At 39.3% G+C, this 26,759-nt stretch overlaps 1 protein-coding gene across 10 annotated transcripts in view; it reads left to right on the top strand.

Moving 5' to 3' along the window:
- The window catches only part of ARHGAP5 (Rho GTPase activating protein 5), a 100,448-nt gene that overhangs the window by 18,446 nt on the left and 55,243 nt on the right, over positions 1-26,759 (top strand). For 2 of the 10 annotated variants that reach the window (XM_036353542.1, XM_036353531.1), the window contains exon 3: positions 10,679-10,719. The exons of 7 other annotated variants lie outside the window; for them this stretch is intronic. In XM_036353542.1, coding sequence (XP_036209435.1) covers positions 10,679-10,705 — 27 coding nt within the window. In that variant the 3' untranslated portion in view covers positions 10,706-10,719. Of the gene's footprint in view, positions 1-10,678; positions 10,720-25,053; positions 25,211-26,759 lie in introns of those variants that run through there. One more of the 10 variants, XM_036353551.1, reaches the window with a different exon arrangement.

Here is a 26,759-nt window from a genome sequence, read left to right as displayed (position 1 = left end):
GTTGGGTTAATTTGCATATAGTCGCTCTGATTGGCGGGTGGGCGTCGCTTGAGGTGTAGCGAAGGTACCGTCAATTTGCATGTTTGTCTTTTATCAGTGTAGATAGTTACTAATTTATCTGATGGTATTAAGTTTATTAGAAACCTAAATATGTATACTATTAAAGTTGTATTTAATAATTTTTATTTTTATTAGATCTTTCACAGTAGTATTTACCATTATTTCTAATGCTATTTGACATGAGTGTTCATAAACTTTTATTCAAGGTTTTTATGGTTTTCAGATAGTATTCAATAGGTTTTTATACTGCATATTGGTAATTTCTTCATCCAGTAAATCAAGTCTTAATATTTAATTTACTGCAGCCAACTACTATTTATTAATTCCAATTAAAGATAACAGATATTTTGAGTAACCTTATTCTAGATCAGTGGTTCTCAACCTTCCTAATGCCACGACCCTTTTATACAGTTCCTCATGTTGTGGTGACCCCAGCCATAAAATTATTTTCGTTGCTACTTCATAACTGTAATTTTGCTACTGTTATGAATTGTAAATATTTGATATGCAGGATGTATTTTCATTGTTACAAATTTAAGATAATTAAAGCATAGTGATTAATCACAAAAACAATATGTAATTATATATCTGTTTTCCGATGGTCTTAGGCGACCCCTGTGAAAGGGTCGTTCGACCCCCAGGTTGAGAACTGCTGTTCTAGATAGATTACTTACATATAGTAATTGCTTCCCTATAGTTGGTAGCCTCCATTTTATTTTATAAGTTTAAGCTGCAATATTTTTAAATTTATTATTGTTTTTCAGATTAGACATGTAAAAAGGTTCATCTAGATCTATAACAGACTCAACTCACAACACACTACTAACTAAATACCTCTGGCATCTTTTCACAGTCACCCTATTATCACTAGTCCTCACTACATATTTTATCACTGCCAAAAGACTTCAGTATTTTCCTTTTAATTTGCTTGTTATTAAAACTACTGAATGCTTATTAACAAAAATAAGCATACACAGTCTTTCCATTTCAAATTGTTTATATTTTTGTGTTATTTTTCCTTTTATTTTTATTTTTTTAAATCCTCACCTCAGGATATTTTTTTCCATTGAAATTTTTTGTTTGAGAGTAAAGTGGGAGGGAGAAACATTAATGTGAGAGAGACACATTGATTGTTTGCCTCCTGCACTCACCCTGTCTGGGGCTGGGGATCGAACCCTCAACCCTTTATTCTGCAGCCTTATACTTGAACCACCAAGCAAACCAGCCAGGGCTATTTTACCATTTTTTATCACAAGTCTGCTTAATTGTTTTACTAACTTTTTATTATTTTAATATTCTTTTTTATTCATTCCACACTTTATTTTTACGTAAAAATTTTAATGTTGACATTATTGCTGGTGTGCCCCTTTTTCCCTAGAATCCTTTGCCCACCTCCATCCACCCCCATCTCCCCCTTCCTTGGCCTTCACCAAACTATTGTTTGTGCCCATAGAGTATGCATGTACATTCTTTAGCTAATCCTTTCACCTTTGTCCAGGTACCCCACTTCTCACTCCTCAGGTACTGGCCAGTCTGTTCTGTGAATCCACTGCTTCCAGTTCCATTTTGTTTATCAGTTTCTTTTGTTTATTAGATTCCACATATGAGAACATATATATGGTATTTGTCTTTCTTTAACTGGCTTATTTCACTTAGCATAATACTCTCCAGATCCATCCATGCTATTGCAAAGGGTAAAAGTTCCTCTTTTTTTTACAGTGGCATAATATTCCATTGTGAAAATATACCATAGCTTTTTTATCCATTTACCTGTTGATGGGCACTTGGGCTGTTTCCAGATCTTGGATATTTGTAAACTAGAGGCCCAATGCATGTATTCGTGCACTGGTGGGGTCCCTCAGCCTGACCTGCACCCTCTCACAGTTTGGGACCCCTTGGGGGATGTCAGAGAGCCTGTTTAGGCCTGATCCCTGCAGGCCAGGCAGAGGGACCCCACCAGTGCATGAATCCGTGCACCAGGCCTCTAGTATGCATATAAGATTTTTGGTAATCTCTTCCCGCCCTCCCCGCTTCTCCCTTCCCTCTGAGATTCATCAGTCTGTTCCATGTTTCCATGCCTGTGGTTTCTGCTCCTGCATTGAGCGTCTGCCTCCTGGTGGTCAGTGCACATCATAGCTTCTGGATGTTTGGCCAGTTGGCCAGTCACTTAGGCTTTTATATATATAGACTAGGAGACCAGCACGCAAAATCACGTGGTGCCTCCCACCCTCGAGTTGCCTCGGGCTGGTCCTGCCTTCTCCCGCCTCCCTGCTTCCCTGCTCCTGCTTCCCCTCTCCCGCTTCCCTGCTCCTGCATCCCCGCTTCCACCCCGTCTCTTGCTTCCCTGCTCCTGCCTCCCCGCTTCCGCCCCGTCTCCCATCTCTAGAGTGATGCCCGAGGCGCGCGCAGACAGCCTCCTGATGATAGGAGCTAATAAAGAGTTAATATGCTAATAGTCCGGTCATGACACATTGTGGCATCCTGCTAATTTGCATATTACCTCTTTATATATATATAGATAATGCTGCTGTGAACAAAGGGGGTACTTATAGTGTTTCGAGATTCTTAGGATATATTCCCAGAAATGGGATCGTTAGGTCAAGGGCAGTTCCATTTTAAATTTTTTGAGGAAACTCCATACTGTTTTTCACAGTGGCTGTATCGGTCTGCATTCCCACCAATAATGCACAAGGTTTCTCTTCTCCATATCCTCCCCAGCACTTGTTGTTTGTTGTTTTATTGTTAGTATCCATTCTAACAGGTGTGAGGTGATACCTCATTGTAGTTTTTATTTGCATCTCTCTGATGATTAGTGACCTTGAACATTTTTTCAGATGTCTATTGGCCATCCATATGTCGTCTTTGGAGAAGTGTCTATTCAGGTCCTTTGCCCATTTTTTAATTGGATTGTTTGTCTTCCTGGTGTTCAGTTGTATTACAAGTTCTGTTTCATGACTTAAATTTAAATGCTAAAATTTTATCCTTTTTTAGTTCTGTCTTGTGTATGGTGTAAGTTGGTGGTCTAGTTTCATTTATTTTTGCATATGCCTGTCCTATTTTCCCAATACCATTTATTGAAGAGACTATCTTTACTCCATTGTATGCTCTTGCCTCCTTTATCAAATATTAATTGACCATAGAGGCATGGGTTAATTTCTGGGATCTCTGTTGTGTTCCATTTGTCTATATACCTGTTCTTATGCTAGTAGCAGGCTGTTTTAAAAGGGGTTTGTAGTATAGTTTGATATCCTGTATTGTGATACTTTCAACTTTGTTGTTCTTTCTTCAAGATTGCTGAAGCTATTTGGGGTCAATTTTTGGTTCCATGTAAATTTTTGGAATATTTTTTCTAGTTCTTTGAAATATGCCATTGGTGTTTTAATAGGAATTGCTTTGAATCTACAGATTGCTTTAGGTAGTATGGACATTTTAATGATATTAATTCTTCCAATCCATAAACAACGGTATATGCTTCCATTTATTTGTATCTTCCTTAATTTCTTCCTTTAATATCATATAGTTCTCCAAGTTACAGGTTTTATCTCCTTTGATAAATTTGTTCCTAGGTACCTTATTTGTTGTTGTTGGCAATAGTAAGTGGGATTGTTTCCTTAGTTTTTGTTTCTGGTAGTTCATTATTAGTTTGTAAAAACGCCATTGATTTCTGGTTGTTAATTTTATATCCTGCAACTTTGCTGAATTCATTTATTACATCTACTAGTTTTTCAGTGGTCTTTAGGGTTTTCTGTATACAATATGTCATCTGCAAACAATGACAGTTATACTTCCTCCTTCCCAATTTGGATGCTTTTTATTTCTTCTTGTCTGATTGCTATGGCTACAACTTCCAGTACCATGTGGAATAAGAGTGGTGAAAGCGGACATCCCTGTCTTGTTCCTGATCTTAAGGAAAACACTTTTAGTTTTTGCCCATTGAATATGATGTTGGCTGTAGGTTTTTCATATATGGCCTTTGTTATGTTGAGGTATGATCCCTCTATTCCCACTTTGCTGAGGGTTTATCATAAATGGATGCTGAATTTTACTGAATGCTTTTTCTGCATCAGTTGCTATGATCATGTGATTTTTATCTTTCATTTTGTTTATGTGATTAACGTCACATTTTTTGATTTGCGAATATTGTACCATCCTTGCATCCCAGGAATAAATCCCACTTGATCATAGTGTATGATTTTTAAAAATTTATTGCTTGATCCAATTTGCTAATAATCTGTTGAGGATTTTAGCATCTAGGTTCATTAGGGATATTGGCCTATAATTTTTTCTTTCTTGTGTCTTTTTCTGATTTTGGTATTAGGATAATGTTGGCCTCATAATAAGGGTTTGGAAGTCTCCCCTCCAATGAATTTATATTTTGAGGAGGATGGGTGTTAGTTCTTTGAATGTTTGGTAAAATTTGCCTGTGAAGCCTTCTGGTCCAGGACTTTTGTTTGCTTGGAAGTATTTTTTATTACTTCTTCAATTTCATTAATTGTTATTGATCTATTCAGGTATCCTGCTTCTTCTTGATTCCATTTTGGAAGATTATCTTTTTCTAGGAATTTTTCCACTTTGCCCAGAGTGTTTACTTTGTTGGCATAATGGTTTCTAATATTTTCTTACAATCATTTGTATTTCTTTTTTTTTTTATTAAATCTTTATTGTTCAGATTATTACATTTGTTCCTCTTTTTTCCCCCCATAACTCCCCTCCTCCCAGTTCCCACGTCACCCTCTGCCCTCACTCCCCACCCACTGTCCTCATCCATAGGTGCACGATTTTTGTCCAGTCTCTTCCCGCATCTCCCACACCCCTTTCCCCCCCAAGAATAGTCAGTTCATTCCCTTTCTATGTCCCTGATTCTATTATAATCACCAGTTCATTCTGTTCATCAGATTATTTATTCACTTGATTCTTAGATTCAGTTATTGATAGATGCATATTTGTTGTTCATAATTTGTATCTTTACCTTTTTCTTCTTCTTCCTCTTCTTAAAGGATACCTTTCAGCATTTCATATAATACTGCTTTGGTGGTGATGAACTCCTTTAGCTTTTCCTTATCTGTGTAGCTCTTTATCTGACCTTCCGTTCTGAATGATAGCTTTGCTGGATAAAGTAATCTTGGTTGTAGGTTCTTGGTACTCATCACTTTGAATATTTCTTGCCACTCCCTTCTGGCCTGCAAAGTTTCTGTTGAGAAATCAGCTGACAGTCGTATGGGTATTCCCTTGTAGGTAACTGAGTTTCTTTCTCTTGCTGCTTTTAAGATTCTCTCTTTGTCTTTTGCTCTTGGCATTTTAATTATGATGTGTCTTGGTGTGGTCCTCTTTGGATTCCTTTTGTTTAGGGTTCTCTGCGCTTCCTGGACTTGTAAGTCTATTTCTTTCACCAGGTAGGGGAAGTTTTCTGTCATTATTTCTTCAAATAGGTTTTCAATATCTTGCTCTCTTTCAACTTCCGGCACCCCTATAATTCTGATGTTGGTACGCTTGAAGCTGTCCCAGAGGCTCCTTATACTATCTTCGTATTTTCGGATTCTTTTTTCATTTTGCTTTTCCGGTTGGGTATTTTTCGCTTCTTCGCATTTCGAGTCTTTGACTTGATTCTTGTGCTCCTCTGGTCTGCTGTTGGGAGTCTGTATAATATTCTTTATTTCAGTCAGTGTATGCTTAATTTCTAGTTGGTTTTTTATCACAGCATCGAGGGTCTCATTAGATTTCTTGTAGATCTCATTAAGTTTATCGGCGGCTTCTAGACAGTTCTTGAGAGACCTTAAAAGTGTGGTTCTGAACTAGATATCCTCCATTGACAGTTTTGTCCTGTTTCTTTGTCTCCGCATTTTTTATGTTTTCTTGGTGCACCCCCTAGTGGTCTTTGTGCACAGTCTTGTTGTAGTTAAGCCTTGATTGTTGTAGGTAATACTGGGGGGGATTTGACCTCCAGGCCAATTGGCTGTGAGAATCAGCTGTGTCTGCAGTGGGAGAACTTCTCTCCTCTAGGACAGTGCTAATCTAGCCTTTGCCTGAGGCTATCCAGCAAATGCCTCTGTGCAGGGCTTGGGCGGGGCGGGTCCTAGGGGATCAACAGGGCAGGCGGAGCGAGCAGTTATGGCTGCTCTCAGTCCCGTCCCCAGGGGCTCTGCCTCTCAGAGTCCCAGCAACCGCCGCAAACCTCGGAGAGAAAGCTGCCTTCTGGCTCCGACTGAAGCCAGATAGTCCTGCTTCTCCCATTTGAGTCTGGGTCCCTAGAGACTCGCCCGGATCTGGAGCTCAGAGTCTGAGACTCCCTCCCAATTGAAACAGACAACCGCTCCCTCAGCCGCCAGCCCGCTCCGCATGCACTCCGCACCTTAGTATTTCACTTCAGCATTGTGCCTCCTCTGCTTTTCTCTTTTCTCCTAGTTGTAGAACTTCCACTCAGCCAGCCTTCCTGTGGTTCTGGATGATGTCCGTTCCGTCTTTTAGTTGTATTTTTGAAGTGGTTGTTCGAGGCAGCAAACTCCGGCGTTAACCTATGCCACCATCTTGGTTTCTCTCCCCCGTTTGTATTTCTATGATGTCTGTTGTTATCACTCTTCTTTCATTTCTGGTTATATGTATTTAGGTCTGCTCTCTTTATTTCTTGATGTGTCTGGTTAAAGGTTCATCAATCTTGTTTTTCTTTTCAAAGAAGAACCAACTTTTGGTTTCATTGATCTTTTGTATTTGTTTCTTTGTTGTTATTGTTTTTTGTTTTTATTTCTGCTCTAATCTTCTTATTTCCTCCATTTACTTACTCTGGCCTTTTCCTGCTGTTCTATTTTCAATTCTTTTAGGTATAGAGTTAGATTATTTACTAGAGATCTTTTTTGCTTCTTGAGGTAGGCCTGTAATGCTATGAACTTCCCTCTCAGTACTGTTTTGGCTTTGTCCCATAGATTTTGGGTGGTTGTGTGTTCATGATTGTTTGTTTCCAAGTAATTTTTTATTTCTTCTTTGATCTAATTGGTAATTCATTCCTTGTGTAATAACATGCTATTTAGCCTCCATGTGTTTGAATAATTTTTAGCTTTTTTATCATGGTTGATTTATAGTTTTATGCCATTGTGATCAGAGAAGATGGTTAATATGATTTCAATCTTCTTAAATTTATTGAGACTTTTTTGGTGTCCTAACATGTGGGCTGTTTTTGAGAATGTTCCACTTGCACTTGATAATGCATATTTTGCTTCTTTGGGATGAAATGTTCTATAGATATCAATCAAATCCATCTGACCTAGTGTGTTGTTTAAGATCGCTGTTTCCTTGTTGATATTTTGTCTGGAAGGTTTATTCATTAATGACATTGAGGTATTAAAGTCCCCTACTATGACTGTTTTGCTGTTGATTTCTCCCTTAAAGTCCACAAAAAAAATTTTTTTAATACCATATATAAGGTGCTCCTATATTGGATGCATATATAAATGTATACACACACTTTGAATACTTAAAGGCAGTGTTTATTAAAAGACATCTCATTTTCAAAATTGAGCTGTCAGCTCTTTTTACATGAAATATTTTTTCCATCCCTTCACTTTCAGCCTGTGTGTATCTTTCTTCTGAGATGGGTCTCTTGTAGACAGCATGTATTGGGTTGTGTTTTCTTATCCATTCGACTACCCTATGTCTTTTGATTGGAGCATTTAATCCATTTACATTTAAGGTTATTATTGATAGGTACTTACTTATTGTCATTTTTAAAATGCTATGTTCCTCTCTATTTCTTTTTCTTAAAGCAATCCTTGTAGCATTTCATGCAATGCTGGTTTGGTGATAATGGAATTCCTTTTGTCTGGGAGGCTCTTTACTTCACATTTAATTTTAAATGATAGCCTTGCTGGATAGAGCAGTTTTGGTTGCAGATTCTTGCTTTTCATTAATTTCAATACTTGAGGCCAATGCCTCTGGCCTGGGTGTTTCTGTTGCGATCAGCTAGAGCCTTATGGGAACTCCCTTGTAAGTATCTGGCTGTTTCTCTCCTTCGGCCTTTAAGATTCTCTTATTTTTAATCTTGGCCTTTTTAATTATAATGTGCCTTGGTGTGAATCTCTTTGTGTTTATCTTGTTTGGGACTCTCTGTGCTTCCTGAATTATGCTAGTCAGCACCTAATTTAAAACTTATGAATGGTTTAATTCTGGAGTTTTCCATTTTATATTTCTGGACCAAGATTTATGAAGGTAATTGAAACTGAGGAGGGGGGAAATACTATATTATTTAACCTATAACCTATGTTCTTTTTATCTTCTTTCCAGTATAACTAATTTTTATTTAGCTGGAATCAGTGTACACACATGTTTTTTTACTTAGTCATATTTTTCCATATTGCTCCTTAGTCTTTCAGATTATACTTTTTGCTATTATATAGTTTTCTATTTAGAAAATTGTACCAAAGCTAAATAAGTAGGCTTCCAAGTTTTAAATTTTGCTGTCTTTTATTGCAGTGGCTAGTTAATTTGCTTTTGGATTATTTCTTTGGGATAAATGTACAAAAGGCTTGAATATTTCAGTGGCTTGATATTATTACTATAGCTCTTTCAGTGTTAATTTCTTAACTCTGAGCATTGTGAGGGAAAGGAATGTGCCAAATACTCTGAAATTTTAGCATGGTCCCTAATTTCAGTTAGTTTATTAATGATAATGTTCCTTGAATTGAATTAAATCTCTTCACATCTGATTTGCCCTACCTAATTATTTAACTATATTTTATTGATTCCAAAATACTTTTCTTTTTTTAACTTTTAAAATCTGTTAAATCTGCATGTGTCTAACAATTGATGGCATGTCATAATTTCAGTAACACAAGGTTGTTTTGGTGTTTTCTTTTTTAGAAGTACATCGAATAATGGTGCTGTTTTTAGTCATTGGCACCTTAAGTTCACTTATTGTAGTAATTTGTCTTTAATTTTTATTCCTAGCCACAGATACAAATGGGAATTAATATCAGACCTAGATTCTTTCTCCACACTTGCAAATGGTTCATATATTTGATTCAGTGCTTTATATAATATATCCCTTTTCATTCGGTATCAGCCAGTGTTTTTCCTTACTTGTATTGAAATGATGAGTTAGCTTTGAGTTCTACTTATAATCTGTTTTCTGTTGATTTTACTCATAGTAATCTTGGCTCTCTTAACTTTTAGAGCTGTTATAGAATTTCCTTGCACTTTTATTTTTTATTTTATGTTAATCCTCACCCAAAATTATTTTTCCATTGACTTTTAGGTAGAGGGGGAGAGAGAGGGAAAGACAGAGAAACATCAATGTGAGAGAAACACATTGGTTGGTTGCCTCCTGCATGAGCCCTGACCAGGGCCTGGGCCAGAGAGGAGCCTGTAACCAAGATATGTGTCCTTGACCAGAATCCTTTAGTCCACAGGCCAATGCTCTATCCACTGAGCCAAACAGGCTAGGGCTCCTTACACTTTGATAATAACTCTAGGGGCCTAGTGCACAAATTCATGCACCTTGAAAGGAACTGTGGGCTGTGAGGCTGTGGTAGGCACAGGGGTGGGTCTCAGCCCATCCTCCGTGCCCCCCAGTTTCCTGTCTGCCAGCAGTCCCGCTCCCACCGCTGCCGCTCCCATGTGCTGACAGCGCTGGTCCCACTCACACCTCCTGACGGCGCGGAGCAATTGGGACCGGCACCAGCAGCGGGTGCTAGCAGGGCCAGCGCTGGCAGTGGGTGTGAGTGGGGCCAGTGCCAGCAGCAGGTGTGAGCACCGGGCAGGACCGCGGCATGCGGGAACAAAGATTTTCAGTATCCACCAGAGGCTCACCCTGATGACTGGCACCCCGCCTTGGTCTGGTGCCCCTGCTCACCTGCTCCACCATCCTGCCACAGCCGACGCCGCCATGTTCCACGCACACCCCCTCATGATCAACACACGTCATAGCAGCTGGTTGTTTGGTGGTTCCAGTTGTTTCGCTGTTCAGTCTATGTACACATTAGCCTTTTATTATATAGGATTGTTTTAATTTTTAGATTCATGTGTTATGATATTGGAACTCCTAAGAAAATTGGAGAAATTATATTTTAGAAGCTTTTAGATCTATAGGTAATTTTAAAAATCTGGTGTCACTTTAATGTTTTCTGGACCTATGGTCTTAAAAAGATGAACATACCGGTATATTACAAAGCAACTTCATAGACACATTTTTGTGCCATGGTTATATTTTAGGGCTTTGTATTTATATATGCACAGTGAAATGCCTTGTATCTCTCTATCAATTATTCATGATATATATTTTAAAGCATTACAGAAAGGCTAGAACACTTTAGTGCAGCTTAGTTTGCCTAAAAAATTATTTTCATAGTATAAGTTGGACTTGAGTAATTAAAGATGTTTTATGTTTCAGTTCAAAAAGCATTCACTGAAAACATGCTTAAATCTGTAAAAAAGCTGTTGATGGGTATAAAAAGTTAAAAGAGCTTAAATGTTAGTTTGAGAGACAATACCCTGTGGTTGGGACAGGGTTAGGAAGTACTACTATAGCAATTTTAGGAAGCATAATATAATAGTTAAGAGTACATGTTCTAGAGCCAGATTTTAGGAACTTACTAGTTGTGCAAGTTTGTAATTTTTTTGTACTTTCATCTAGAAAAACCAAGACAATCCTACTTCTTAGAGCTGTTACGAGAAGTAAGTTCATATTGATTTAGTGTATTTGGTACATGGTATATATGTTAAGTAAAAAAGTATGTATACGATTTGGTGGTAGTATTATTGAAATATAAGTATTAATGGAATACAGGGTGAGAAAACCATAGAGTGGTTAGTTTCACAAAATTGGAGTTAGTTTCACAAAATTTCAAGAAGTGTGTCAATTGCCTTTTAAGAAGGAGAAAATATATTTTAGATGGGAAAAATCACTTGTACAGGGCATAAAATTATTACTAAGCAAGGTGAGATATGATAGGACACCATCCGAAGGCAGGGTATTGTGAAATAGCATTGCATTTATGAGTCTGCTAAACTGAAGAGCTAGATTAAATCCAAAAGCAGTATAGTAAAACAGGTCCTGAACCAGTAAGGGAAGTTGGAAGGTGGAAAGAGACTGTCAAAGGCTGGTTTACGCATTCAGTTTTAAAATGATAGGGATACAGAGACCAAATGAGAAATCAGTAAAGGTAGAAGTTGATTCTTTAAGAAGACTAGAAAAAAACAGACAAATGTCTGGCAAGACTGATCAAAAAAAGAAAAGAAAAGGCATACATAAACATTGAGAATGAAAAGAGGAACATAATTACAGATAGATCAGATTAAAAAGATAATACTATCAACAATTTTATGTCAATAAATTTGAAAGTTTAAAAAACATAAACTTGTAGAAAAATATAATTTACCTCGTTTAGAAAGCTTTGAATAATCCTGTAACTATTAAATAAATTGTGAAGCATTAGTTACATTTTGTCATAAGAATACCAGGCCCAGATAATTTTACAGGAGAATTTTCAAGGAACAAATCATTTCAGTGTTCTACAAACTGTTTTAGAAAATAGAATGCAGAAAATACATTCCTTAATTTATTCTCTGAAATCATCTATCCTTCTAGAACAGACAAGGATGGTATTAGAAAGGAAAACGATAGTTCCATTTTAATTATGAGTATGCATGCAATAATCATAATTTACGGGTCCATAGACTATTAACTGCAATTTTGATGTCCAGTAACCTGAAAATCAAAAGTTCTTTCAGAAATTGGCAGCACAACCTGATTTGACCTGTTCTTGTTGGCAAAACCTGATTCAAACTAATGTGAGACTACTTAAAATCATTGTTTATCTTGTTTAGATTGAATATCCATACAGTTCACTGCAGAACTATTCATGTATTTGAGTAGGGTACTGACCCTCAATTTGCTGGGTTGTTATGTAAGATATTTTTTGTACTGTACATGCTGGCTAACAACTAGAAATTTCTGAATTCTAAAACATATCTTGACCCAACGGTTTTAGATAAGGGATTTTGAACATATAATAGCAAAAACATCTAACAGTATTTAAAAGGCACTTGACAAAATTTAAATTCACGTGAAAGCTGTTATGAACAGATGAGAACTTTCTTAACTTCAAATAAGGTATCTACAAATTCACAAACAAGTGAAATCCACAATAAACATCATCCTAAGTAAGGAAATGGATTCCCCTTTCGATCAGGAACAATACAAAATACACTGTCACCACTTCTGTTCAGTATTATATCTAGATCTTAGTCAAAGCAGTAAGAAAAAAAAAGTTAAAAGCATGAGTATCGGATGGAGGATACAAAAATGGTCATATTGGCTGATATGATTGTCTTTGTAAAAGCCATAAAGGATCTACAGATAAATTATTAGTATTGGTAAAAGAGTTTAACAAAATAGCCCGGCTGATGTGCCTAAGTTAGTTGAACATCATTCCATGCACCACGAGGTCACTAGTTCGATTCCGGGTGAGGGCACGTGCCCATGTTGCTGGCTCAATCCTTAGTAGAAGGCAGCTGATAGATGTTTCTCTCTCCTTGATGTTCCCATTTCTCTCCCTCTCCCTTACTATCTCTGAAATCAATAAAAACATATATTATAAAAAGAGTTAACAAAATATCTCCATATAAGACCAGTAATCAAAAGTTGGTTATATTGCTATGCATCAGCAATAAGCAACTTGATACCATTTGCAAAAGCAAGGCAAATTATCAAGTGCCTGGGAGTAATTACAACATCATGTTCCTCTGTGGAAAAGTATAAAACTTAAAAAATAAATAAATAAAAACAGGAAAAAATAAAATAAAAGAAGAAAAGTATAAAACTTTATTGAAAGACATTAAAGAAGACATACCGATTGGCAACCGCTGGTTTAAAGTATCAAGGGTTTTCAAGAAATTTCACTCACTGATTGTAATCCATATATGGAAGAGCAAAGAACGTAGAATAGCCAGGAGACTTATGAATAAGAAAGGCAGAGATGGTATGGTAATGAAGTGTGTGTGCTTATTCTATCAGATATAAAATTTAGTATTTAAGAGAATGTGGTATTGGCACTGGGATAGGCACTGACCAAAAAAAATAGAATAGAGAGCTGCCAAACTACAGACCTCTGGCTTGAAGCTATCCTTCCACATAGTAGCCACATGAGGCCATTGAACACTTGAAATGTGGCTGGTATGAATTGAGATGTGCTGGTCTAGGGGATGAGAAGTGTCATTTTAAGTTAGATCTGATAGGGGACTAGTTGGGTGGCTGGAAGAATATATAATGCTGAATGAATAGGATGCTTTTGTGGTGAGAGGGAACACGATACGTGTTCTTAAAGGAGGTCACTGCAGCTGGTCATTGATCTAAGGCAGTGTTGGCATACTTTCTGTAAAGAGCCAAATAATAAATATTTTAGGCTTTGAAGGTAATACAGCCTTTATAACTAGTAAAATCTGCTGTTGGCAATATAAATGTACCATAGAAAATATGTAAATGGGTGAATTATGGCTATTTTCAAATACAGGCAGCAGGCTGGATTGAGCCCCCAGGCCATAGTTTTGCTGACCCATGATCTATGGGAGAGAATAGAACAAGGAAAGACTTGAAGGAGTGGGGACTAGACTGGGACCTTTTAAGCAATGTTAGGAATTTTTGTTATTTAGCCTAAGAGTAATTTGAAATTAGACAGTGAGTGGATTTGAGATCACATGGTTTTAGTGTGGAGAATGGGTTGAGTAAGATGGAAAACCAGTTGGCATATTATAATACTCTAAATCAGGGGTCCTCAAACTACGGCCTGCGGGCCACATGCAAATACAAATATTGTATTTGTTCCCGTTTTGTTTTTTTACTTCAAAATAAGATATGTGCAGTGTGCATAGGAATTTGTTCATAGTTTTTTTTAAAACTATAGTCCGGCCCTCCAACGGTCTGAGGGACAGTGAACTGGCCTCCTGTTTAAAAAGTTTGAGGACCCCTGCTCTAAATGAACCGTGATAAAAACTTTGAGTAGTTGGAATGGGGAAGGAGAATGGTGGCAGTGAATAGAATGGATTTGAGATACTTAAAATCCGTAAGATTTGGTGATGTTTTGTATATGTGGGGGAAGGGTGGTGATGATGAACAAAATAGGAACTATAGCTCATTGATTTCTAGCTTGTGCAACTTCATCAGTTGATGTTGTTCTTCATGTAGAGCATTGGAATTTACCTGGTTTGGAGTTGGGGTGTGGAAATTGTAATTTTGGTTTTAGAGTTCAAGTAGAGATGTCAATTGGGCAATTATGAGTTCTCAGAGGAGAGGTCTGAGTTAGAGATACATATTTAGGAGACAGTGAAGTAGTGGTGGCAATAGGTAAAATGACCCTAGGGAGTAAATACAAAGCAGTGCCTATCAGAGCCTTGAGGAACTGCCAATGTTGAACGGCCAGATAGGAGAGATGATTCTTAAGAAAGATAGGTAGAGAATAACTCAGAATAAACCAGTTACCCTTTCTTAGCTGGTTCCTTCACCTGTAAAATAGGGATAACAGATTGTCCCAGACTTATAATGGTTCAACTTGTGATTTTTTTTTTTTAACTTTATGAAACCGTACACATTCAGTGGAAACTATACTTTGAATTTTGATCATTTCCCAGGATAGCAATAAGCAGTACAGTATTCTCTTATGATGCTGGGCAGGGTGCAGTGAGCCACTACTCCCATTCAGACATGCCGTCATAAGGTTGATACTCTGCAGTGTACTATACTGCCAGCATTTTATAGATACTGTGTTCTGAGCATGTTTAAGGTAGGCTGGGCTAAACTATGATGTTCAGTAGATTATTGCATGATATTTTCAACTCATGATAGGCTTATTTGGACATATCTCATAAGTTGAGGAGCATCTGTGTAATACTTCTCTTAGAATTGTGCTAGAAATTGGAACTATGTGTTTCAAGTGCTTGGCATACAGCAGTGCTCAATAAATACTATTATGGTGTGCATCAGGCCTGAAATATTCCAGTATACTCTGTATTTCAGAACAGCCCTTTGTCCTATTTGCTGGATTCATTTCCGGACTTGTTTTTAAATTTTATAATCCTATGTATGATTTCTGATCCTGAGTTTATGCACTTGTTAGTTTCTTAGCATTTTTTTTTCTCCTCTAAGAAAAAAGTTCATTATGTTTACCTTCATTCTTAGATTCTAAGATAGGAGCCATAGTCTAGGAATCTTTTCGCAGATATAGGAAATCATAACTTTTGGGCATTAGTGACATCTAAGGAAGGCTCAGAGATCTATTTCTTTTAAACTGAGCTTAGTTGTCAGCTTTATGCTTGATTGTCTGATTCTATACCCCCAAATGAGTTTAGTTTTAGTTATAGGAAGAAGGCCTTTAAGACATTTCTTTAAAAAATATATTTGTATTGATTTCAGAGAGGAAGGGAGAGGGAAAGACAGAAACATTGGTGATGAGAGAAAATCACAGATGGGCTGCCTCCTGCACACCCCCCACTAGGATTCTAAATCTAGCCCGTAATCCAGGTATGTGCCCTCACTCGGAATCAACCCATGAGCTCCTGGTTCATAGGTTGACACTCAACCACTGAGCCATCCCATCTGGGCTTTTTTGTTTTAAGAGTTGTTTTTTGTTTGTTTTTATTGATCTTCTTAGAGAGTGAGGAAAGAGGAGAGAGAGAGAGAGAGAGAGAGAGAGAGAGAGAGAGAGAGAGAGAGAGAGAGAGAGAGAGAGAGAAAGAGAGAGAGAAACATTTATGTGAGAGTGAAACATCCATCAGCTGTCTCCTGCACACACACACCCCAACAGGGATTGAGCCCACAACCTGGTCATGTGCCCTGACTAGTAATCAAACCCACAACCCTTCGTTCAGTGCCTTGGATGACGCCCAACTGAGCCACACCGGCTAGAGCTTACTGTTCCCTTCTCACTAAACCCGCTATTGGATAGTGTCTTAGATTCTGCTGCTTTAGCCATTATAATAGGGTTTGGAGAATGTTTGGTGAAGAACACCAAAATAGGTATGTTTTCTTTGAAAAACTGGATAGATATCAACATGTGTGAAGCTGTGACTGGCATGGCTAGGGTTCAAGGTCTGTAGAAGGGGCTGACGCACAAATGGATATACTAGACAAGAAATATAAATTTAGAAGGCGTGGGGGGAGCCAGACGGAGACCTTACTCTCCAGAGGAGAGATTCCCCAAATGGACCCATTAGCTTTTTATTTACTAGAATACACATTTTCCCTTTAGCAAAGCAAACAGACATATCAATGGTAAGGTTTGGTAAACAATAAAGGATTATCAGGTTAGGGCAGTGGTCGGCAAACTGCGGCTCACCAGCCACATGTGGCTCTTTGGCCCCTTGGGTGTGGCTCTTCCACAAAATACCAACTTCTGCGCATGGGCCACGAAGTTTCAATTGCACTGTTACGTGCATGCCCGCACATGGTATTTTGTGGAAGAGCCACACACTAGGGGCCAAAGAGCCGCATGTGGCTTGCCAGCCGCAGTTTGCCAACCACTGGGTTAGGGGATTGCCTTCAGCCATTCAGCCAGCAGCAGAGTAATACACTGCTGATTTTCAGCCCTGCTGAATATCAAAGTCCATTAGCCTTCTAAGGACTTCTTGCATTTATATGTTAACTACCGCTAGTCTTTGCCTCCAGGAAACATGTATATATTGAGTCACAGATATTAATTTAATTTACTTAATGTTAGTAAATAGTGAATTGATACCAGATTTTCTTTTTTTACTTATTTTTGGGGAATACCTTGGTTAGATTTTTTTGGCAGTTGATATAGGGTTTCTATTATAATCCATTATTACCTGCAGACATTTCCTTCAGGGGTTGTGGGAGAGTGATGGTTACTTTTTGTAAAGGAAGTATGTTCAGAGGAATGAGAAAGCTGCTTTCCCAGACCCCTTAACTAGCATCTTTTGCCTTGAGTTGGATCCCGTATCCATCCATTCCTAACCAGTAAATTCTGACCAGAGGAACAGAATTATGCTATTGACTGAAGGTCCAAGCATTTATTCCTAGGGCCCTGTGTGAACTTGGCTTTCCCCCAAATTGGGATTAATTTTCTAAAGGATGAAAATCGCAATAGCCGAAACCGGTTTTGCTCAGTGGATAGAGCATTGGTCTGCGGACTGAAAGGTCCCAGGTTCGATTCCGGTCAAGGGCATGTATCTGGGTTGCGGGCATTTCCCCAGTGGGGAATGTGCAGGAGGCAGCTGATCGATGTTTCCCTCTCACTGATGTTTCTGGCTCTCTATCTCTCTCCCTTCCTCTCTGTAAAAAATCAATGAAATATATTTTAAAAAATAATAATAAAAAAAATAAAGGATGAAAATCGCAATATCTACTACAAGCAAGGTATATATATTTTGTTCATAATTGATATCCATAGCCTAGCACAGTATATTGTATTGTGATCAGTTGAAGTCAGTATATGGTTTTGTGTTTGTAGTTGTAATAAGAGTGGGTTTTGTATTTGTTTTAGTAATTAGAATTTATTTTGATTCAAGGAAACTCAATTCATCAAACATCTTACTGAATGCCCACTATATCGAATCACTGTCTGAAGCTAAGGTTACAGGGACGACTTAGTTATTTATGCATTCTGCTCTCAAGAAATTCAGTCTAGTAAAATTGATTTTACTGAAAATTAAACATTTTTTTATATTTTTATTAAAGTTAGCTAAACTTCTAGTTCTTTCACATCTCTCATCTCATTTGGAAAGCATTTAGTGAGGTGTTTTTAAAGTAACCATTTCCATTGCTTTTTTACTGGCTAATTGGCTAAACTGGCCTACTTCTGATTGAATAGTTCTGTGTTGTTTCCAAAATTTCGCATCAACTTAAAGTTGATTTCTTCAGTAGCATTTCTAGTGCTGGATACATCAATTTATAGTATTATATAAGTATGGATATATAATGTGAGTATTTCTGCCCATATTTTGCTAATTGCTATGTCTTCTGTGCTGTCCGTTTGACCATGATTTATTACTTTTCAAATTCAGATTGAAATGTAAGTAAGTGGTCAGTTTGTAAGTACATTTCTGATTCATGTGTTCCATTGAGACTTAATATAAATGATTGTGTCAGTGGTATGCTTGTTTTTACTAATTTAAAAGCAAATGTAGATTTTTTTTAAGTGTGACTTTCTATTCAAACTTAATATTTTTCTTAGCTTGCATAGCACTGAATGTTTGGCAAAAATGGGCATGGCGCAAATTATTAAAATTACTCTTATTTCTACAGTATATTAATTATAATTCTTAGAATATTTTCACATATCAAGGAGGCATATACTCCTATAACATAGAGCAGCAGTTTTCAACTGGTGTGCCACAAGAATTTTTAAAACATGCAGTGCCTGACTAGTTAGTTAGGGGCACTGACCTCCTCCCTTAGATCAAGCATGTCAAACTCACGGCCCATGGGCCACATGTGGCTCACAACGAATATTTTTGTGGCCCAGGCAATGTAAAAAGCGTTTTAATAAAAATTTTGTAACTTAATTTTTACAATATTCTGTTAGACATAATTATTAATAGCAAACTATAACGTTCACTAATGACTGATTACTATAATCGTATTGCATTCATTTTCCTTATGCGCCTTAAGCACAGGCGCACCATCAGTGAATATTTTAGCATCTGATTGCCATGTAATTAGTCTTGGACTGACTTGTTTGGTGTACATAACAGTAAATACTTCGCTTTCGGAGAACAAGAACAATAGGTTTATTTGCATTACGCTTATTTGTGCAGTTACTCGGTGTCTGGTAAGTTAATGTTTCAGAAAAATATGAATTTTTATTAAAACATTCTATTGTTTTATGTTAATGATTACTCATTTATTTCAGCCTTTTGTATTCAGCATGTCTCTATCAAAATAAAATAAATTTTTCTATGAAAATTGAAGCTTTTGGTTTTTTTGCGACCCATATAAACTTAAACCTTGTTTATTTGGCCTGTGTTAGCCTTTGAGTTTGACATGCTTGCCTTAGATTGTCAAAAAGTGACAGCCAACAAACAATAGCTATCTAATGTGAATAAATAAAAATTAATGGCTTTTCTTAGATCAGCAAAGAATATATTTTTTGGTGTGCTGCAGAAATTTAGTTAATTATAATTTTATATCAATGGACAATTTTTATTGCAAGACTTATAGGAAAGTGTATAGGGTTGTCAATTTTATGTGCTACAATATTTGGTATAGTACATATTTTCTCACTCAATCCAAGAAGATTTATTTTTATAATTTTGTAGTAATTAAAATTAGTTTTATGATTTCTAGCTCCGTAATGTTTTCTTTTCATTTCAGCTAATATTGTGACAGAGCCCTCAAGTAAATAGGGGCTTAATCTATGAATGTATAAAGAGAAACTACAGTGGAAGGAGAACTGCTTTTTAAAGCAGTAATTTTTAATATTTCCAATTATTTTTTTAAATAAATTTTTATTGATTTCAGAGAGGAAGGGAGACGGAGAGAGAGATAGAAACATCAGTGAAGAGAGAGTCATTGATTGGCTGCCTCCTGCACGCCCCCTTCTGGAGGTCGAGCCCGTAACCTGTGCTCTTGATTGGAATCGAACCTGGGAGCCCTTCAGTCTGCTGGCCAATGCTCTATCCACTGAACTAAACCAGAAAGGGCATATTTCCAATTCTTAGAGCAAAACAAAAGGGTATGACCAAAGTGGTCTTGTGATTTATCTAACTTTTTTCAAATATTAAGTATACTTTGCGTACTTTGTATAGAGTGTTTGTTTTGATCTTTTTTGAAATTGTTCTTAGCCTTTAAAAATCTCAGCACAGGTTTCGGTATTTTCCCTGGAAAAATGCATGTGCACAAAATTTTATTGCCATTTTAAGGGTTTCATATATTTGCTAAAGCTGTGGACTCCAACATAAGAAGAACCTCTGTTGAAGTTAGGGAGAAGGAAGACACACTGAAACTTTTCTTCATTCTTCACTGATGCTCTGATTGGCAGCCATTAGAGTAACAAAGTACCTAAAAGATAAGTTGGGAAGCAAAGGGAGGAACAATAGTTTTTAAGAATGAAATGCTGGGTATAACATAAAACTTACTTTAATTTGAGTACACTTTTAAAATATATATTTAGGAAAGTTGGGAAGAATTCCACCCATTATTCACTTGAATAGCTAGGTGTTTTGGTAGGTGATTCCAGGTGCATTTTTTGTTTGTAGAGTTGTTAATGGCAGTAATAAAATACCTACCAGTTAGATGGTATGTGTTGAAATGCTTAATAGGAACATGCTGTCTTAGAGATGAGTTAATGCTAGAACTAGTTTGTATGTTAGTATATACAAGAATCCAGACCACATTTATTTACCCACAGTTATTTTCTCTTCACTTTTTTTCACCTAGTGTTAGCTTAAAGCAAGCATGTCAAACTCTAAGGCTAACATAGACCAAATAAATAAGGTTTAAATTTATGAGGGCCACAAAAAAAAACAAAAGCTTCGATTTTCATAGAAACGTCGGTTTATTTTGATAGAGACATGCTGAATACAAAAGGCTGAAATAAATGAGTAATCATTAACATAAAACAACAGAACGTTTTAATAAAAACATTTTTTCTTGAACATTAACTTAACAGACACTGAATAACTGCACAAATTAATAATCATAACTCAAACCTATTTTTCTTGTTCTCTGAAAGCGAAATATTTCCTGTTGCACACACCAAACAAGTCAGTTCAAGACTAATGATGTAGCAATGGGCTTCTAAAATATTTGCTGCTAGTATTAGTGGAGAGAAATGGTGAGCCTGTGCGTAAGGCACGTAAGGGAAATGAATACAACACGGTTATAGTAATCAGTCATTAATGAACGTTGTAGTTCATTATTAATAATCTACATATATATAAAAGTTTAAGTGACCAGGCAACCGTTCGACCATCTGGTAGCTATGATGCGCACTGACCACCAGGGGGGCAGACGCTCAACACAGGAGCAAAAACCACAGGCATGGAATCATAGAACAGATGGATGAATCTGGGGGAAGGGGGAAGAGGAGATTAACCAAAGATCTTATATGCATACTAGTGGCCTGGTGCATGGTGAGGTCCCTCAGCCTGGCCTGCGGGGATCGGGTCGAAACCAGACCAGTGCACGGAAACGGGCTCTCCCACATCCCCTGTGGAGTCCCGGATTGCAAGAGGGCACAGGCCAGGCCAAGGGACCCCACTGGTGCCCTGTACCCGTCCTCTAGTTATGTATAATAGGATATTGTAAAAATTTAGTTACGAAATTTTTATTAGCATGTTTCTTACATGCGTTATATTGGCTGGGCCGCAAGTTTGACATGCTTGGCTTAAAGCAGCCGTGGGCAAACTACGGCCCGCGGGCCGGGATCCGGCCCATTTGAAATGAATAAAACTAAAAAAAAAAAAAAGACCGTACCCTTTTATGTAATGATGTTTACTTTGAATTTATATTAGTTCACACAAACACTCCATCCATGCTTTTGTTCCGGCCCTCCGGTCCAGTTTAAGAACCCATTGTGGCCCTCGACTCAAAAAGTTTGCCCACCCCTGGCTTAAAGGGTGTGAAAGAGCCTTCACAACAACCCTGATTTTCAAAGTGTGTTTGGATTTCCATCTAGCACCTACAGCTTTTATAGACTTTTTAAAAAGGGATTAGCTAGCCTGGCCTATTTGTTTAGTGTTTACAGTGTTGTCCTGTGGACCAAAGGGCTCCAGGTTCAATTCCTGGTCAATGGTATGTACCTTGGTTGCAAGTTCCCCAGCCCCAGTAAGGGCAGGAAGCCACCAATCAATGTGTCTCTCTCACATATATATTTCTCTCTTCCCCCCTCCTCCCTCTCTTTCACCCTCTCTAGAAATCAATGGAAAAAATATCCTCCTGTGAGGATTAAAAAGGTGGGGGGAGTTTAAGTAAACCTTTATGGAGCCCTGGATCCCACTAAATACCTTACTAACGTGTTATGCTGTAGTGTAATACTTATTCCTCCCACCTAAAGTAATTGCTTTATTGTAGTTTCATCGTTTTATAGTTTAACTAGAGGCCCGGTGCATGAATTCGTGTATGAGTGGGGTCCCTTGGGGTGGCCTTTGGGGGTCGGGCCCCAGCTCACGCCCCCAGCCTCACAGCCCCGCAGCCCCACCTGGCACCCCACCTTGGCCTGACGCTGCTGCTTCACTTGCTCCACTATCCTGCCTGTGGGGAGATCAATCAGGGCTGGCCTGGGAACCGTATGCGGGGCAATCGGGTCCCCTTTCGCACCCGCCTTGGTCTGGTGCCACCCACTCACCTGCTCTGCTATCCTGCCGTGGTCCCACTCTCGTCGGGGCCCGCAGCGCCTCCTGTGCTGCCAGCGCCGTGTCACCAACGCCTGCCATGTTTTGCGCCACCCCCTGGTGGTCAGCGCATGTCATAGTGAGCGGTCAAACAACTGACTGAGGGGACAGTTTGCACGTTAGGCTTTTATTATATAGGATGTTTTGTTTTTCTTACTACATTGTAAGCTTTTAGGGGGCAATTATGATTATCATTCATCTTCGTGTACCCTACAGTAGTGTTTCTCAATCTTGAGTTCAGTATTGACCTATTTTTAAAGTTAAACTTTTGAGTTTTCCAAAATATGTCTGTGGCCATCTCCCAAACTTGAGTTCTTGGTCAACCTTGTTTTTATTAGCCTAGACCAGGGGTGGGCAAACTTTTTGACTCGAGGGCCACAATGGGTTCTTAAACTGGACCGGAGGGCCGGAACAAAAGCATGGATGGAGTGTTTGTATAAGCTAATATAAATTCAAAGTAAACATCATTACATAAAAGGGTACGGTCTTTTTTTTTTTTTAGTTTTATTCATTCCGAACGGGCCAGATCCGGCCCGCGGGCCGTAGTTTGCCCACGGCTGGCCTAGACAGTGGCTGGTAAACTGTGGCTCGCAAGCCACGTGCAGTTCTTTGGCCCCTTTAGTGTGGCTCTTCCACAAAATAACACGTGCAGGCACGCACGTACAGTGCAATTGAAACTTCGTGGCCCATGTGCATGCAGAAGTTGGTATTTTGTGGAAGAGCTACACTCAAGGGGCCAAAGAACTGCGTGTGGCTCACAAGCTGCAGTTTGCCGACCACTGGCCTAGCACAGTTGTTCTCAACTAGGTCATTTTGCCCTCCAGGGATCATCTGGCAATGTCTGGAGACAATTTTGGCTATTAAAACTGGGATGGGGAATTGCTACTGTATTTATTGGGTAGAGGCAAGCAGTGCTGCTAAACCTCCTGCAATAAGTGATGCTCCACAACAAAAGATTATACAATCCAAAGTGTTAATAATCCTATCTAATAAAAGAGAAACATGGTAATTGGCGTACGACCGCTACCCTTCCCATTGGCTAATCAGGGCGATATGCAAATTAACTGCCAGCCAAGATGGCAGCCGGCAGCCAGGCAGCTTGAAACTAACATGAGGCTTGCTTGCTTCAGTGATAGAAGGACTCCAACGTTCCCCGCCTGCCGCTGCAGGCCTCTGAACTGGCAGTTTGAAACATAGTTACAAAAATAGAAGCTAAACAAAACCCCAGAAACCAGCTTTCAGCTAGCTGGGATCTCAAACCTGAAGTTGATACAGAGTTTTGATTGTAGAACCTAAACAAACCAGATACCTGCTTTCAGGAGCGGAGGCCTAAGAGCTGGAGCTTCAGAGCTAAAGCTGGCTCAGAAAAGAAAAGAAAAAAGAAAAAAAGGAGCAGTTGGGAGCTTCAGTCCCAGCCTGAAAACAGCCCTCAGCCCCTCACCCAGACTGGCCAGGCACCCCAGTGGGGACCCCCACCCTGAAGGGTGTGTGACCAACTGAAAACAGCCATCATCCCCTCATCCAGGCTGGCCAGGCACCCCAGTGGGGACCCCCACCCTGATCCGGGACACCCTTTAGGGCAAACCAGCTAGTCCCCACCCATGCACCAGGCCTCTATGCTATATAGTAAAAGGGTAATATGCGTCCCAGCACCGGGATCAGTGTGACGGGGCAGCGCCCAAACCCCCTGATCGCCCTGCGGCTCTGTGTGTGACAGGCGGCGGGGCCACAACCTCCCTATCGGCCCTGCTCTGTTCCTGACAGGGGAAAGCGCCCCAACTCCCTGATCGCCCCTGCTCTGTGCCTGATAGGGGGGAGCTCCCCAATCCCCTGATCGCCCTGTGGCTCTGTGTGTGACAGGGTGCAGCGCCCCAACCCCCCCACCCCCCGGGCCCTGCTCTGTGTGTGATGGGGTAGAGCCATAACCTCCCCATCGGCCCTGCCGTGAGTGTGAGAGTGGCAGCGCCCCAGCCCCCTGATTGGCCCTGCTCTGTGGGTGATAGAGGGTGGCGCCCCAACCCCCTGATTGGCCCTGCTCTGTGCGTGACAGGGCGTGGCACTGCAACCTCCCCATCGACCCTGCCTTGAGTGTGACAGGGAGCGGTGCCCCAACCCCCCAATCTGCCCTACCCTGAGCGTGACTGAGGGTGGCATCGCAACCTCCCAATCCGCCCTGCTCTGTGCATGACAGGGGGCGGTGCCCCAACTCCCCAATCGGCCCTGCTCTGAGCCCGACCAGGGGCTGCACCTAGGGATTGGGCCTGCCCTCTGCCACCCGGGAGCAGACCTAAGCCAGCAGGTCGTTATCTCCCGAGGGGTCCCAGACTGAGAGAGGGCACAGGCTGGGCTGAGGGCCCCCCCCCCCCCCCAGTGCACAAATTTTTGTGCACCGGGCCTCTAGTACTATATATAAGAATGTGGTCTGTAAGGAAATTCCTGTGAGATTCTAGAAGTCATTCATACAAATTATGTTTGTACCTGCTCATTAGGAAAGGCAGGTTTTTCCTCATAGGTGGTAGATTTTACTTCCCTATCCTCACCATGTTGGGTAAAATATATTTTGAAGAAGGGCTACTGTGGGAAAAAGCCACATGCTATTGCTATGTGTCCCACTTCGCTCATCTTTATTCTGCTGTAAAATATGTTTTCATTTCCTTGTCACAGTCTTACTTGAGATTGCCATAACTTACCCAGGCATGAGCTCTGACCAGGAATCGAACCAGCAACCTTTCAGTGCACAGGATGACACCCAACCTACCAAGCCACAGTGGATGTTGCTTCTCGGCGATACTGTTAATAAACATGCCTAATCTCTCTCCCTGCAAAATATATGTATGTAGCCTCTGTATAAAATTCAAATTCTTTACTTAGGCACTAAAACTGTTTGCAGTGTGGCCCTTGCCTACCTTCATTATTAATTCTTATACATACTTTTTAGTTCCAGGTGTGTTAAAATAGTAGCTATCTCTTGTAATGATTAGATTATACATATAATATTACCAAATACCTGATACACAGGGTGGGGCAAAAGTAGGTTTACAGTTTGTATGGAAAAATAATACAATAATAAATAATAATACCAGAATAAACTCTGTGTTTTGAGTATTCACAACACTGTAAACCTACTTTTACTCCACTATGTATACCAAGCAATAAAAAAATGGCAGTTTCTAGTAATTTCTGAGAGCTTATGTTGGCATATGGTATGTTTAGAAGAGTGAATGAACTATAGATAGACTAGATTCTTTCTAAATCCTGAAATGTCCCCAACCTCATCTCTACCTTTATAAGTTCTATCTTTTAAACTCTGGGTTTAAAGCCTATGTGTAATTATTTTGACACATAATCGTACACTGTTTTGTACATGTTACTAATTAAATGTCGGATAGTGAGGTGTTTTTTCTTCATAATAGATTATCTGTTTGGTGAGGGCATTTAACTGTACTTCCATTCATTTTTTTTTTTAATCCTCACCTGAGGATATACATATTTTTTAAGTTCTTTATTTAATATATTACACAAGTCTCCTTTTTCCCCCATTGACCTCTCCCTGACCGCCCCCAGTCCCCAGCACTTGCCCTCACCCCTCCTCTCCCTGCCACCCATCTGTGTCCATTGGTTATGCTCATATGCATGCATAAAAGTCCTTTGGTTGACCTTTTACCCCTCTTCCCCCCCCCCACCCCCCGCCTTCCCTCATAGGTTGGACAGTCTAATCCAGGGATGGGCAAACTTTTTGACTCGGGGGCCACAACGGGTTCTTAAACTGGACCGGAGGGCCAGAACAAAAGCATGGATGGAGTGTTTGTGTGAACTAATATAAATTCAAAGTAAACATCATTACATAAAAGGGTACGGTCTTTTTTTTTTTTTTTAGTTTTATTCATTTCAAACGGGCCGGATCCGGCCCGCGGGCCGTAGTTTGCCCACGGCTGGTCTAATCAATACTTCTATGACTCTGGTTCTGTTTTTGTTCATCAGTTTATGTTCATTATATTTCACAAATGAGTGAGATCATGTGATATTTATCTATCTGACTGGTTTATTTCGCTTAGCATAATGCTCTCCAGTTCCATCCATGTTGTTGCAAATGGTAAGAATTACTTCTTTTTTTTTACAGCAGTATAGTATTCCATTGTGTAGATATACCACAGTTTTCTAATCCACTCATCTGCTGATGGGCACTTAGGCTGTTTCCAAATCTTAACTATTGTAAATTGTGCTGCTATGAACATAGGGGTGCATATATCCTTTCTGATTGGTGTTTCTGATTTCTTGGGATATATTCCTAGAAGTGGGATTACTGAGTCAAATGGGAGCAGCTAGTAGTTTGCAGGCTAGAAAGTACCTTAGTGCTCCTGAGAGAGGAC

The sequence above is a fragment of the Myotis myotis genome, unplaced genomic scaffold (genome assembly GCF_014108235.1).
Source record: "Myotis myotis isolate mMyoMyo1 unplaced genomic scaffold, mMyoMyo1.p scaffold_m19_p_1, whole genome shotgun sequence".
NCBI lineage: Eukaryota > Metazoa > Chordata > Mammalia > Chiroptera > Vespertilionidae > Myotis > Myotis myotis.
This window is presented reverse-complemented; position numbering and strand designations above follow the sequence as displayed.